We start from the raw sequence: 15007 nt of genomic DNA, 5'->3' as shown, positions 1-15007 counted from the left end.
GAGGTGAAACACTGCAATTATACCTCTGTTTCTATATTATATTCTATGCTGCCAGGGCTGGGGTTCAATAGTTGATGCCTATCTGGAATGCTTTTGGAGGTTGCATTGATGCTAAGGGTTTAGGGAGTAGGGAGCCAGACTCCAACATTTTCATGAACTGTTTCCCCCTCAAAACTGACTGTAGGGAGGGTATAGGCCTGTAGTACAAAGGTATGAAGTCCACAGCCGGACAGCTTTGCTGCGCCTGCCTTACTAACTAAATAAGTGCTTGGAAACAGGCCACCTTTCTGAGTTGTACTGAGCCTTGTGGTTAGTTATAATGTTAAGACGAATGGCTGCCTGCATCTGGTACTGAAGGCACCACAGGCACAGAACAGCAGCAGCAATCCCTTTCAGGAGCCACTGAGGGAATTACAGAGCTGTATGCAGTTAAATTAAAGTAGAGAAACATTTATTCACAACTTTAAGGAGTGATTTGGCAATTACATTTTAATTTAAAAAAATACATTCTACCCAAATAGATGCATATTCTCATCATTGTTCAACACAGCATTGGAATATATATTGAATTTCAGTGATTTTATTGGGTGTGTTTGACATGGCATGGTGCAAAATACTGTGTTTCTCAGAAATAACCATGTACAGTATGTGGGGACCGTGCGGAGACTCTGTACCTGAGCGGAGCTGTTTGATTCTTCCGTTGCTGCTGTTGATATCTACAGGGAGGAAGTCCTTGAACCAGGAGATCTCTGGGTCGGGGTTGCCACTGGCAGCACACAGCATGGTGGCTGTACGGGTCCGCTCTACTACCTTCAGCTGGGGTCCCATATCTATGGTGGGGAACCCATGGGGAATCTGGTCCTCTGGAGACACAGAGAGAGAGAGAGTGGTGGTTAGTGTATATGATATACTGTATATAGTACAATGATAGTTTTAATGTAAGTGGACCCTGACACGAGTGAACATAGCTTGCTGGTAGTCCCTGGTATAAAAAAGTTGAGAAACACTGAACGAAGGCACCAGTCATCCATTAAATGCATTCTCTCTCTCACACACACACACACACGCACACACACAAGCCTGTGACTTCTTTCCTTCACATCTTGATATGTGAGACCACCCCATCAGTCATGGTCTGTGCTCTCCTCTGTGATTGGCCTGTTCATCCCACAGCCTTGAGCTGCAGTGAGGTGGTTGCCTTTAAAACACTGTGAAATACATCCCCAATGTAAATATCGCTAGGCCAAGGCGTGACTAATCCACCTATGGAATTTCTCGTCATGGATCTGTGGAGAGTGAGGCCGGAGTGCGAGACGCAATTTCACTCTGGATAAATTGCATTCAGATAGAGAGGGTCCCCTGCTTTCCCAGGTATGATCATCTGGAAGGATAAGTGTGGTCAAATGCCAGCCTCTGTCAAATTCTGCATAAAAACGTAATACAATCAATGCCTGAAATCCCTTTCCATGCTTCCCTTCTTCTCCCTTGTGTGTGAAAGGAGGAAATACACCCCATCTCCAGGTACTCTAGAAAAGGAAAGTGCTGAAGGAAATAAATTGGAAGGACCTTGAAATAACTGATGCAGAAGCTTAGGATATCTACAGTATATACTGTAAGTAAACTGGTGTAGACTGGACCAGGACAAGGATCGGTACCAGGCATAAACTTTGTTGTTGTACTTTTTACCCCTTTTTCATGATATCCAATTGGTAGTTACAGTCTTGTCCCATCGCTGCAACTCCCGTACGGACTTGGGAGAGACGAAGGTTGAGAGCAATGCGTCCTCCGAAACACGACCCCGCCAAGCCACAGTGCTTCTTGACACACTGCTCGCTTAACCCGGAAGTCAGCCGCACCAACGTGTCGGAGGAAACACCGTACAACTGGCAACCGAAATCAGCGTGCATGTGCCCGGCCCACCACAAGGAGTCACTAGAGCGCGATGGGATAAGGACATCCTATCCGGCCAAACCCTCCCCTAACCCAGATGACCCTGGGCCAATTGTGCGCCACCTCACGGGTCTCCTGGTCGCGGCTAGCTGCGACACAGCCCGGGATCAAACCCGGATCTGAGTGATGGCTCTAGCACTGTGATGCAGTGCCTTAGACTGCTGTGCCACTCGGGAAGCTCAAGCTTCATGTTTTTATTGAAACCTGTTTAATTCGCCGTGTTTTTCTGTTTAAATAAAAACTCAACTTTAATCGAATCCTGCCCCTTTGCCAAGTTTGTTGCAGTTACAGTAATTAACAGGCTTCAATGGGACAAGCTAGAGTACAGTAACTTGAACGCTTGATGGATAAGTGAAAATGCAAAAGACATCGGCAACCGTGACAGACAGCAGCCAAGCCCGTATTGATGAGCAAGGTGATGTGACAACAGTATATGCGTCCCAAATCACACCCTATCTCCTATGTAGTGCAGTACTTTTGGCCAGAACTGTGTGGTACCTGGTCAAAAGTAGTGCACTATAAAGGGAATGGGGTACCATTTGGGGACGCATACCACTACCTGTCGTTACCCTTGTATGACAGTAACCTGAGGCAGTGTGAACAATGGTGACGCTGTGATTCTGTCAATACCAGGTACTACAGAGGGGAAAGTCAATAGCAGGTAGTGTAAAGAGGGGGTAATTTATTAGGATGAGGGTGTCTATTAGTCCTGTAAAGAAACAGAATGGGAAAGGGAAGGGAAAGGGGATACCTAGTCAGTTGGACAACTGGATGCATTTAATGTGTCTTCTGCATTTAACCCAACCCCTCTGAATCAGAGAAGAAAACCTCAAGAGTGAAAGGACAATAATTGTTTCCCCAATGGCACCCTATTTCCTTTATAGTGCCCTACCTTTGGCCAGAAACCTATGGGTCATTTTTGGTTAATTTGGGATGCACACAATGATACAAACGTCTGGCTCAGAAGAGTAAAGGACAGTTCAGAGAGACACTGGGAAACCCTCTAATAAAGAGACTGGCTGTGAAAGGGAGGTGGGATCCCATGGAGAGAAAGAGACACATGAACCCTGAGGACTCTGAGGAGGGGCTGGCTGGCTATGGGAAACAACTGTCATATGAATCAGGGGACTGAAGAAAGGGGTTAGCTGGCTGGCTGGCAGGTTGGCAGACTGTCTTGCTGATTGTCACTGGGAAACATCTACTGTAGCCTATCAGTGTTGCTCCTTCCTGGGCTCTTAGGCTCTGACTTAGGTAAGAACTGCCTGTTCTCTCCCCCCTCACACAATAAGAGCTGGAGCTCCATGAGTTGTCGTCTCTATACCCACTTTGAAAGAAGTTAATTGTCGACTGGCAAGGATGCCTTGAAGTTCTGTGAGGAACCATTTGCCCCGAGGAAGCCTTTGTCTTTTCAGTGTCTCACTAAGAGATGACATACTGTAATAGTACCCCAAGGGGAGCTGGGGATGTGCCCTGGTCATTATCAATATGGAGGAGAGGGAGGAAAGAGGGTAACGCAGCCTTCTTAGAATGCCATTGCAAATTATTTAAACTGTGTCAAGTCCCATTCTTGCTGTCTGACCATCTCTGTCTCTGCTCCCATACCATACCTGGGAGAGAAAAAAGTAATTCACATGCCCCGCATGCTTCAGCAACTAATCCCATAGGTTCCTTTACTGTCGCGGTCTTAAGGGAATACTGACTGTCGGCTTTGCGGTCTGTAGGAAACAACATCTACACTTCGCTGATCCTCAACACTGAGGACCCACAAGGGTGCGTGCTCAGCCCCCTCCCGTACTCCCTGTTCACCCATCACTGCGTGGCCATGCATGCCTCCAACTCAATCATAAAGTTTGCAGACGACACAACAGTAGTGGGCTTGATTACCAACAACGACGAGACAGACTACAGGGTGAGGGCTCTCGGAGGGCTCTCGGAGTGTGGTGTCAGGAAAACAACCTCTCACTCAACGTCAACAAAACAAAGGAGATGATCGTGGACTTCAGGCAACAGCAGAGGGAGCAAGAAATCTGCCATTTCCAGCTACAATAGTAATTTACAACACTAACAATGTCTACACTGTATTTCTGATCAATTTAATGTGATTTTAATGGACAAAAAATGTGCTTTTCTTTCAAAAACAAGGACATTTCTAAGTGACCCCAAACTTTTGAACGGTAGTGTACGTTATTCCAGCAGCAGACTATGATCGTTAATGTCAAAAGTTGTACTGAAGTCTAACAAGACAGCCCCCACAATAATTGTATCATCAATTTCTCTGTCAATCATCAGTCATTTGTGCAAGTGCTGTGCTTGTTGAGTGTCCTTGCCTATAAGCGTGCTGAAAGTCTGTTGTCAATTTGTTTCCTGTGAAATTGCATTGTATCTGGTCAAACACAATTTTTTCCAGAAGTTTACTAAGGGTTGGTAACAGGCTGATTGGTCGGCTATTTGAGCCAGCAAAGGGGGCTTTACTATTCTTGGGTAGCGGAATTACTTTAGCTTCCCTCCAGGCCTGAGGGCACACACTTTCTAGTAGGCTTAACTTGAAGAAGTGGGAAATAGGAGTGGCAATATCGTCCGCTATTATCCTCAGTTATTTTCCATCCAGATTGTCAGACCCCGGTGGCTTGTCATTGTTGATGGACAACAATAATTTTTTCACCTCTTCCACACTGACTTTACGGAATTCAAAAGTACAATTCTTGTCTTTTATAATTTGGTCTGATATACTTGGATGTGTAGTGTCAGCATTTGTTGCTGGCATGCCATCTCTAAGTTTGCTTATCTTGCCAATGAAAAAGTCATTAAAGTAGTTGGCAATATCAGTGAGTTTTGTGATAAATGAGCCATCTGATTCAATGAATGATGGAGCCGAGTTGGCTTTTCTCCCCAAAATGTCATTTAAGGTGCTCCAAAGCTTTTTACTATCATTCTTTATCTAGTTTATCTTTGTTTCATAGTATAGTTTATTTACATTTTATTTAGCTTAGTCACATGATTTCTTAATTTGCAGTACGCTTGCCAATCAGTTGAGCTGCCAGATTTATTTGCTATACCTTTTGCCTCATCCCTCTCAACCATAAAATTCTTCAATTCCTCATCAATCCAAGGGGAGTTAACAGTTTTTAACAGTCATTTTCTTAATGAGTGCATGCTTATTATTAACTGGAATAAGCAATTTCAGAAATGTGTCAAGTGCAGCGTCTGGTTGCTCCTCATTACACACCACAGACCAGCAAATATTGTTTACATAGTCAACATATGAATCACTACAAAACGTATTGTATGACCTCTTATACACAATATTAGGCCCGGCCTTTGGAACTTTAGTTTTCCTAGATATGACTATTATATTGTGATCATTACATCCTATGGATTTGGATACTGCTTTAAATCAAATGTCTGCAGGATTAGTAAAGATGTGATCAATACGTGTTGATGATTTCATTCCTGTGCTGTTTGTAAATACCCTGGTAGATTGACTGACAACCTGAACCAGGCTGCAGGCACTGGTTACAGTTTGAAGATTTTTCTTGAGTGGACAGCCAGTCAATATTTAAATCACCCAGAAAATATACTTCTCTGTTGATGTCACATACATGATCAAGCATTTCACACATATTATCCAGATACTGACTGTTAGCAGTTGGTGGTCTATAGGAGCTTCCCACCAGAACGGGCTTTAGGTGAGGCAGATGAACCTGTAGTCATATTACTTCAACAGTATTTAACATTAGATCGTCGCTAAGCTTTATATGAACGTGGTTCTTTCTACAGACCGCAACACCACCCCCGTTGGCATTTCTGTCTTTTCTGTAAATGTTCTAACCATGTATTGCTACCACTGTATCATCAAAGGTATTATCTTAGTGAGTTTCAGAGATACTCAGATTATGAATGTCATCTGCTACAAGCAAGTTATTGACATCATGGACTGCATATGCTGCATATGTTAATATGGCTATTTGTAGCACTTTTCTGGGATGCTTGATTGTTTTTAATGCTTTACTGGGAAGCTTATCAGAAGTAGACTTGCTCATGTTATTTGTATTGGAGCTGAGAGGTCTACCTACTATGGCACACCGCCTCAGTGCTAACAGTGTAACTCTGGTTCATGGGCTCATGATTACTGCATACAACAGAGGTATTCAGGGAAATTAGGGGGACATAAATTAAGATACTTACATTGTGTCTGCCAACACCCCTAGAATAATGTATATTGAATGCAGCATTATGCCGACTCATTGTCACAATGGTAGGGATTAACTGAGCTGGTCTTGGGTCATTGATAAGTCATTGTTTCAACGCAGCCTTGGAAGAGTCTAGGGGACAAGATGATTTGGATGGACTCTGTCATTCCTGTAGAGTATCTTCTGTTTCCAGAAGGTGTCAAAGTTATCTATACAAGTGACTCCAGCAGAGCTACAATAATATTTTAGCCAGATGTGTATTGCCAGTAGCCTGCTGAATCTTTCACACCCGCGTCCCAACGATGGTACTGGACCTGAAATGATTGGCTGTTTTTTGGAGTATTTTAATGCTAAAATTAGTTCTTTAAAATCCACTTTCAGATGTTCTGAGCTAGCCCTCCTGATGTCGTTTGACCCCACATGGACGACAACAGTGTCAGGTCCCGGCATCTGTCATAGAACAGTCAGGAGCAGCCTTGTGATATCCTGTACTCGTGCTCGTGGGTAGCACAGGGTTTCTGCCTTGTGAACCGAGATGTTTCTCACCATAGAGCTGCCTATGATGACAGCTGGCGATGTTAAATGGCAGCCTCACGGTCTGATGAGGGTGGGAGCTCCGGGGATCTGAACCCGAGGTAGAAGCCACTGGAGAGGGAGACAGGACAGAGGACGAAGACGCAGGTACTTCCGGATCCGATCTTGAATGGGAAGCCCCAAAGGAAGAAGGCTCTGGAACCTCTGGATCCAGAGCGGCGAAGCCGTTTCTGGTCTGTGTCAGGTCGGGCTCAACATCTCCAAGGAGACCCCCGTTGCCAGAGGACGCTTACTTCAACTTCCACGGCGAGTGACGCATCTCCATGGTTGGTTGGTTGGGTCGAGAACAGCTTCGTTCTCCAGGGAAGGGGGAGACCCCGTCGGGGATGGTACCCTGCCGAGCACCGGCCAGTCGGCTGTGGAGAGCCGACACGGCCGCGACACTTCCACCAGACCAGAGCGGCGTCCGGCTATTGGGGTGGAAGAAAAATAAAAAGTAGGCGTATGTGAAGTAGGCGTGTCCCCAGTAGCTTGTGAAGGTTTGCTACTTCCTCGCTAATGTGGTAAACAATATTTCATGGAAGGGGTTAACGTTAGTATAAGAGCAGCATAAATGTATAGTGTAGAACAGTCATGGACTGCAATAGAACACCCAGTCCACTTCTACTGTCTGTGACTACACATAACTTAGCTACAGTGATCGATCATTGTCATCCAGATATTACTTTGCAATCCCGAACATGACACGTCGGCGACACTTCCCAAACTACCAGACAATTCCACCCTTGTCACTGCACCTTGACCCATAGTCAGGTGAGGCCTGGTTGATTGGTCTCTCTGAGAGAGAGAGAAGCTTCGTTTGAAATGGTACCCTATTCACTAGATTGTGTACTACTTTTTCTGACCAAACCTAATGCACTATAAGGGAAAAGGATGCCATTTCAGACACAGCCAGAGTCTGACCTCAGTGTAATGGCTGGTGGTTGAGACGTGTGATGCTCAGGGCATGCTGCGAGAGAGGAGCAGAGAGGGCCTCTCCACACTGAGACTATTGTTCTCTACAATGCTTCTGTGACAAGGTGTTTGGCACAGGTTACAGCCACAGATTCCTCTTGTAATGCACCAGCCTGTTTCGTCAAGAGCACACAGAAACACGATCAGCCCAGATGAAGACAGGCCCGGGGGGGACAAGAGGATGGGGAGGTAGAAGGGATGTGGATGGATGTTTGAGGTGGAGAGTGGTAGAGACACACAGAGCTAAAGGTACACAGTACAAAATAATTATTGGGATTCAGCACACGGCGAGTTAAAATCCTTATTCTAAAATTGATTAAATAGTTTTTTCCCCCTCGTCAATCTACACACAATACCCCATAATGACAAAGCAAAAACAGGTTTTTAGAAATGTTTGCTGAAATGTCACATTTACATAAGTATTCAGACACTTTACTCAGTACTTTGTTGAAACATCTTTGGCAGCAATTACAGCATCAATTCTTCTTGGGTATGACGCTACAAGCTTGGCACACCTGTATTTGGGGAGTTTCTCCAATTCTTCTCTGCAGATCCTCTCAAGCTCTGTCAGGTTGGATGGGGAGAGTTGCAGCACAGCTATTTTCAGGTCTCTCCAGAGATGTTTGATCAGGTTCAAGTCCAGGCACTGACTGGGCAACTCAAAGACATTCAGAGACTTGTCCTGAAGCCACTCCTGCGTTGTGTGTGCTTAGGGTCGTTGTCCTGTTGGAAGGTGAACCGTTGCCTCTGTCTGAGGTCCTAAGCGCTCTGGAGCAGGTTTTCTTCAAGGATCTCTCTGTACTTTGCACCGTTCATCTTTGCCTGGATCCTGACTAGTCTCCCAGTCCCTGCCTCTGAAAAACATCCCCACAGCATGATGCTGTCACCACCATGCTTCACCGTAGGGATGGTGCCAGGTTTTCTCCAGACATGACGCTTGGCATTCATGCCAAAGAGTTCAATCTTGGTTTCATCAGACCTGAGAATCTTGTTTTTCATTGTCTGAGAGTCTTTAGGTGCCTTTTGTCAAACTCCAAGCGGGCTGTCATGTTCCTTTTACTGAGGAGTGGCTTCCATCGGGCCTGATTGGTGGAGTGCTGCAGAGATTGTTGTCCTTCTGGAAGGTTCTCCCGTCTCCACAGAGGAACTCTAGAGCTCTGACCAAGGCCCTTCTCCCCACCGATTGCTCAGTTTGGCCGTACGGCCAGCTGTAGGAAGAGTCTTGGTGGTTCCAAACTTCTTCCATTTAAGAATGGAGGCCACTGTGTTCTTTGTGTTCTTTTTGGTACCCTTCCCCAGATCTCTGCCACTACACAATCCTGTCTCAGAGCTTTACGGTCAATTCCTTTGACCTCATGTAGACAGGTGTGCATTTCCAAATCATGTCAAATCAACTGAATTTATCACAGGTGGACTCAGGTTGTAGAATCATCTAAAGGATGATCAATGGAAACAAGATGCACCTGAGCTCAATTTCGAGTCTCATAGCAAATGATCTGAATACATTTCTTTTTTTTTTCTAAGCTTCCAAAAACCTGTATTCACTTTGTAAATATGGGGTGTTGTGTGTAGATTGCTGAGCATTTGTATATATTTAATCCATTTTAGAATAAGGCTGTAAGGTAACAAAATGTGGAAAAGGTCAAGGGGTCTGAATTCTTTCCGAAGGCCCTGTATATATAGGTCCCACTTAAAAAGTGTTAAATCAACAGTTTTTAAAGTGTAGATTTATTTTACACTGCACAGTTTAGACAGATAACATTTTAGCATTGTTCAGATTTGAAAAAAACACTAAGCAGTGTTGTGCCCTTAACACTCCTAGTGTTAAAAATGTACATTCTTACAGTGTTAACCCATATACCAATTAAACTTTTCACCGTTGGAAAATGAACGTCTACGGCTCTAATGCTTTATTTCCACTAATGTACTGATAAACCAAAGTTTAACAGTACATACTGTACTGTACCTTTTTTACAGTAATTTACAGGTAACTGGCTGCCAGTAAGTTACCGTAAAAACACGTTTTTTACAGTGTAACTAGGCATTGAGGGACATAGGCAGTAAGTAGGTATTTGTACAGGTGTGGAACATGTATAAAGAAGATTTTATGTTCTTTGTTAGACCTCGGGGGCAGACATAGTGATGACTGTGTGTATCTCTCACCCTCCCTGATGTCTACCACTTAATGACCTATTCTGCTACCCTCTCTAGCTCACTCTGACTGTCTGACAAAGGAACATGCAGGACTACAAGTCAGCACAGTCGGCAACATCTCCCCTGAATTGCTGGAGTGCCCTGAAAGGGCGGGCCCCTGCACCGGTGAGATATATATATATATATATATATATATATATATATATGTGTGTGTGTGTGTGTGTGTGTGTGTGTGTGTGTGTGTGTGTGTGTGTGTGTGTGTGTGTGTGTGTGTGTGTGTGTGTGAGAGAGTGAGAGAGTGAGTGAGTGAGTGAGTGAGTGAGTGAGTGAGTGAGTGAGTGAGTGAGTGAGTGAGTGAGTGAGTGAGTGAGTGAGTGAGAGAGAGAGAGAGAGAGAGAGAGAGAGAGAGAGAGAGAGAGAAGTCTGGCAGGGAAATGCACCTGCCACCACATTGCCCCATCTTTAAGCAGCAGCTCTCATGGTGCTGTTTACATGTAAAGTGCACCATGAGCCAGCCCAGCAATGCTCCATCCTGACAGACAGAATTCCCCTGATAATGAATATAGATTTATGGAATCAGAGAACATTGACTGAATGCGAATTGACATTCTATAATTATATTTCTATGTCTACTGCTCTCTGTGTTACTGCAAGCAGATGTGACCTCTCTCCTGAATTTCTCTTAGGGCTGACAGGTCCCTCAGACCAGGGTTCCCAAACACGTATCAAAAGTCCCAATGCAAAGTTACACCTCACTTTTCTATTTTTTGAGTTATTACATAAAACGAAGAATGCCGAAGTCATGTCGTAAAAAAATATTTGTGGTTGTGGCATAATATGGAGGACCAGCCTTTTCCCTATAGTGTTAATTCCAACAGAAATAAACGTCAAATTAAACCAAATCGTTTGCACTCATGACTGGTGGTTTCAATTAAATGTTCTGCCAACTTACAAGCAAATACTGATGAATCAGTGGAGGCTGCTGAGGGGAGGACGGCTCATAATAATGGACGGAACGGAGCAATGGAATGGAAACCATGTGTTTGATGTACTTGATACCATTCCACTGATTCCACTCCAGGCATTACCACGAGCCCGTCCTCTCCAATTAAGGTGCCACCAACCTCCTGTGTTATGAATGGATTGTTACAAATCAGCTTTGCCAGGTTGCTACTAACATTAGCCCTACTAGTCTGCTAACACTAGCCTTACCATCCTGCTAACGTTATGTTAGCACTGTGTGAGTCAGCCAGTTGCTATCAACACCTAGCTTAAGCCTACATTAAAGTAAACCAAACGTTTGGAAATATATAACACCATCTAACCAGTTATCTTAGCCAGCAAGCCAGCCAGCTAAAGTTAGTTGATTGCCCCCCATCTATCTTCAGAGCTCATGCTGCTAGGTGACCTAAACTGGGACATGCTTAACACCCCGGCCATCCTACAATCTAAGGTTGATGCCCTCAATCTCACACAAATTATCAATGAACCTACCAGGTACAACCTCAAAACTGTAAACACGGGCACCCTCATAGATATCATCCTAACCAACTTGCCCCCCAAATACACCTCTGCTGTTTTCAACCAAGATCTCAGCGATAACTACCTCATTGCCTGCATCCGTAATGGGTCTGTGGTCAAACGACCACCCCTCATCACTGTCAAACGCTCCCTAAAACACTTCAGCAAGCAGGCCTTTCTAATTGACCTGGCCTGGGTATCCTGGAAGGATATTGACCTCATCCCGTCAGTAGAGGATGACTGTTATTCTTTAAGAGTGCCTTCCTCACCATCTTAAATAAGCATGCCCCATTCAAAAAATGTAGAACAAGGAACACACATAGCCCTTGGTTCTCTCCAGACCTGACTGCCCTTGACCAGGACAAAAATATCCTGTGGCGTTCTTCATTAGCATCGAATAGCCCCCGTGATATGCAACTTTTCGGAGACGTTTGGAATCAATACACAGGCAGTTAAGAAAGCCAAGGCTAGCTTTTTCAAGCAGAAATGTGCATCTTGTAGCACAAACTCAAAAAAGTTCTGGGACACTGTAAAGTCCATGGAGAATAAGAGCACCTCCTCGAAGTTGCCCACTGCACTGAGGCTGAGAAACACTGTCACCACCGATAAATCCACTATAATTGAGAATTTCAATAAACATTTTTCTACGGCTGGCAATGCTTTCCACCTGGCTACCCCTACCCCAGTCAACAGCGCTGCGGGGTGCAGGAACTCGCCCAAGCCTCCCCCATTTCTCCTTCACCCAAATCCAGATAGCTGATGTTCTGAAAGAGCTGCAAAATCTGGACCCCTACAAATCAGCCAGGCTAGACAATCTGGACCCTCTCTTTCTAAAATTATCTGCCGAAATTGTTGCAACCCCTATTACTAGCCTGTTCAACCTCTCTTTCGTGTCGTCTGAGATTCCCAAAGATTGGAAAGCAGCTGCGGTCATCCCCCTCTTCAAAGGGGGAGACACTCTAGACCCAAACTGCTACAAACCTATATCTATGCTACCCTGCCATTCTAAGGTCTTCGAAAGCCAAGTTATTAACAAACAGATTACCGACCATTTCGAATCCCACCGTACCGTCTCCGCTATGCAGTCAGGTTTCAGAGCTGGTCATGGGTGCTCCTTAGCCACGCTCAAGGTCCTAAACGATATCCTAACCGCCATCGATAAGAAACAATACTGTGCAGACGTATTCATCGACCTGGCCAAGGCTTTCGACTCTGTCAATCACCACATTCTTATCGGCAGACTCAACAGCCTTGGTTTCTCAATATGATTGCCACGCCTGGTTCACCAACTACTTCTCTGATAGAGTTCAGTGTGTCAAATCAGAGGGCCTCTGGCAGTCTCTATGGGTGTGCCACAGGGTTCAATTCTCTGGCCGACTCTTTTCTCTGTATACATTAATGATGTCCCTCTTGCTGCTGGTGATTCTCTGATCCACCTCTACGCAGACGACACCATTCTGTATACTTCTGGCCCTTCTTTGGACACTGTTAACTAACCTACAGACGAGCTTCAATGCCATACAACTCTCCTGCCGTGGCCTCCAACTGCTCTTAAATGCAAGTAAAACTAAATGCATGCTCTTCAACTGATCGCTGCCTGCAACTGCTCGCCCGTCCAGCATCACTACTATGGACGGTTCTGACTCAGAATATGTGGGAAACTACAAATACCTACGTTTCTGGTTAGACTGTAAACTCTCCTTCCAGACTCACATTAAACATCTCCAATCCAAAATTAAATATAGAATCGGCTTCCTATTTCGCAACAAAGCATCCTTCACTCATGATGCCAAACATACCCTCGTAAAACTGACCACCCTCGTAAAACTGACCATCCTACCGATCCTCGACTTCGGTGATGTCATTTAGAAAATAGCCTCCAACACTCTACTCAACAAATTGGATGCAGTCTATCACAGTGCCATCCGTTTTGTCACCAAAGCTCCATATACTACCCACCACTGTGAACTGTACGCTCTCGTTGGCAAACTGCAAAAATCACTGAACCTGGAGACACATATCTCCCTCACTAGCTTTAGGCACCGGCTGTAAGAGCAGCTCACATATCACTGCACCTGTACATAGCCCATCTGTAAATAGCCCATCCAACTACCTCATCCCCATACTGTATTTATTTATTTATCTTGCTCTTTGCACCCCAGTGTCTCTACTTGCACATTCATCTTCTGCTCATCTACCATTCCAGTGTTTAATTGCTATATTGTAATTACTTCGCCACCATGGCCTATTTATTGCCTTACCTCCCTTATCTTTCCTCATTTGCATTTCCTACTGTATTATTGACTATGTTTATTTATTCCATGTGTAACTCTGTGTTGTTGTATGTGTCGAACTGCTTTGCTTTATCTTGGCCAGGTCGCAATTGTAAATGAGAACTTGTTCTCAACTAGCCTACCTGGTTAAATAAAGGTGAAATAAAATAAATACAAAAATAAATGTGGGTATTACTACTATTTCATTTAACCTTTATATAACCAGGCAAGCCAGTTAAGAACAAATTCTTATTTACAATGAAGGCCTACACCGGTCAAACCCGGACAACGCTGGGCCAATTGGGTGCCGCCTTATGGGTATTACTACACTATGAGGGTATTACTACACTATGAGGGTTTTACTACACTATGTGGGTATTACTACACTATGTTGGTATTACTACACTATGTGGGTATTACTACACTATGTGGGTATTACTACACTATGCGGGTATTACTACACTATATGGGTATTACTACACTATGCTGGTATTACTACACTATGTGGGTATTACTACACTATGAGGGTATTACTACACTATGTGGGTATTACTACACTATGCGGGTATTACTACACTATATGGGTATTACTACACTATGAGGGTATTACTACACGATGTGGGTATTACTACACTATGTGGGTATTACGACACTATGTGGGTATTACTACACTATGTGGGTATTACTACACTATGCGGGTATTACTACACTATATGGGTATTACTACACTATGAGAGTATTACTACACTATGTGGGTATTACTACACTATGTGGGTATTACTACACTATGAGGGTATTACTACACTATGTGGGTATTACTACACTATGCGGGTATTACTACACTATGTGGGTATTACTACACTATGTGGGTATTACTACACTATGCGGGTATTACTACACTATGAGGGTATTACTACACTATGAGGGTATTACTACACTATGAGGGTATTACTACACTATGTGGGTATTACTACACTATGAGGGTATTACTACACTATGTGGGTATTACTACACTATGTGGGTATTACTACACTAGTTACAAATGACGGAAAACTACTACTGCAACACTCAGTTACTCGCTCGACTACCACTACTACCAAACGCACAGGAGAAGAGGAGATAGAGTGTTTTGCATGGATTTATATGTTTTTTTTTCTTTGTGGGTGTACATAATAGCTCACCAGCGCCAACAATTCATTTGGAATGTAGTTACATGCTAGGATGGCTGGGAGCTAACTTTAGCCAGCTGGAACCAGCTAGGTAGAACCTGTTCTTCATATGACGTTGAGAAATAGTGCATTGTGGGTAGTTCCGAAGATACCCGGAAATAAGTTGATATCTAAAAACGCTAAAACATAACTATGTATGTAG

At 44.1% G+C, this 15007-nt stretch overlaps 1 protein-coding gene across 18 annotated transcripts in view; it reads right to left on the bottom strand.

Annotated features, from left to right (window-relative positions):
• The window catches only part of LOC139578647 (receptor-type tyrosine-protein phosphatase F-like), a 432132-nt gene that overhangs the window by 147016 nt on the left and 270109 nt on the right, over window positions 1–15007 (bottom strand). For all 18 annotated transcript variants that reach the window (XM_071406531.1, XM_071406533.1, XM_071406534.1 and 15 more), the window contains exon 5: window positions 675–863. In XM_071406531.1, the coding sequence (XP_071262632.1) occupies window positions 675–863 (189 nt within the window). The remainder of the gene's footprint in view (window positions 1–674; window positions 864–15007) is intronic.

The sequence above is a fragment of the Salvelinus alpinus genome, chromosome 6 (genome assembly GCF_045679555.1).
Source record: "Salvelinus alpinus chromosome 6, SLU_Salpinus.1, whole genome shotgun sequence".
Taxonomy (NCBI): Eukaryota; Metazoa; Chordata; class Actinopteri; order Salmoniformes; family Salmonidae; genus Salvelinus; species Salvelinus alpinus.
Note: the sequence above shows the minus strand (reverse complement) of the source record. Positions and strands in the feature narration are given on the sequence as shown.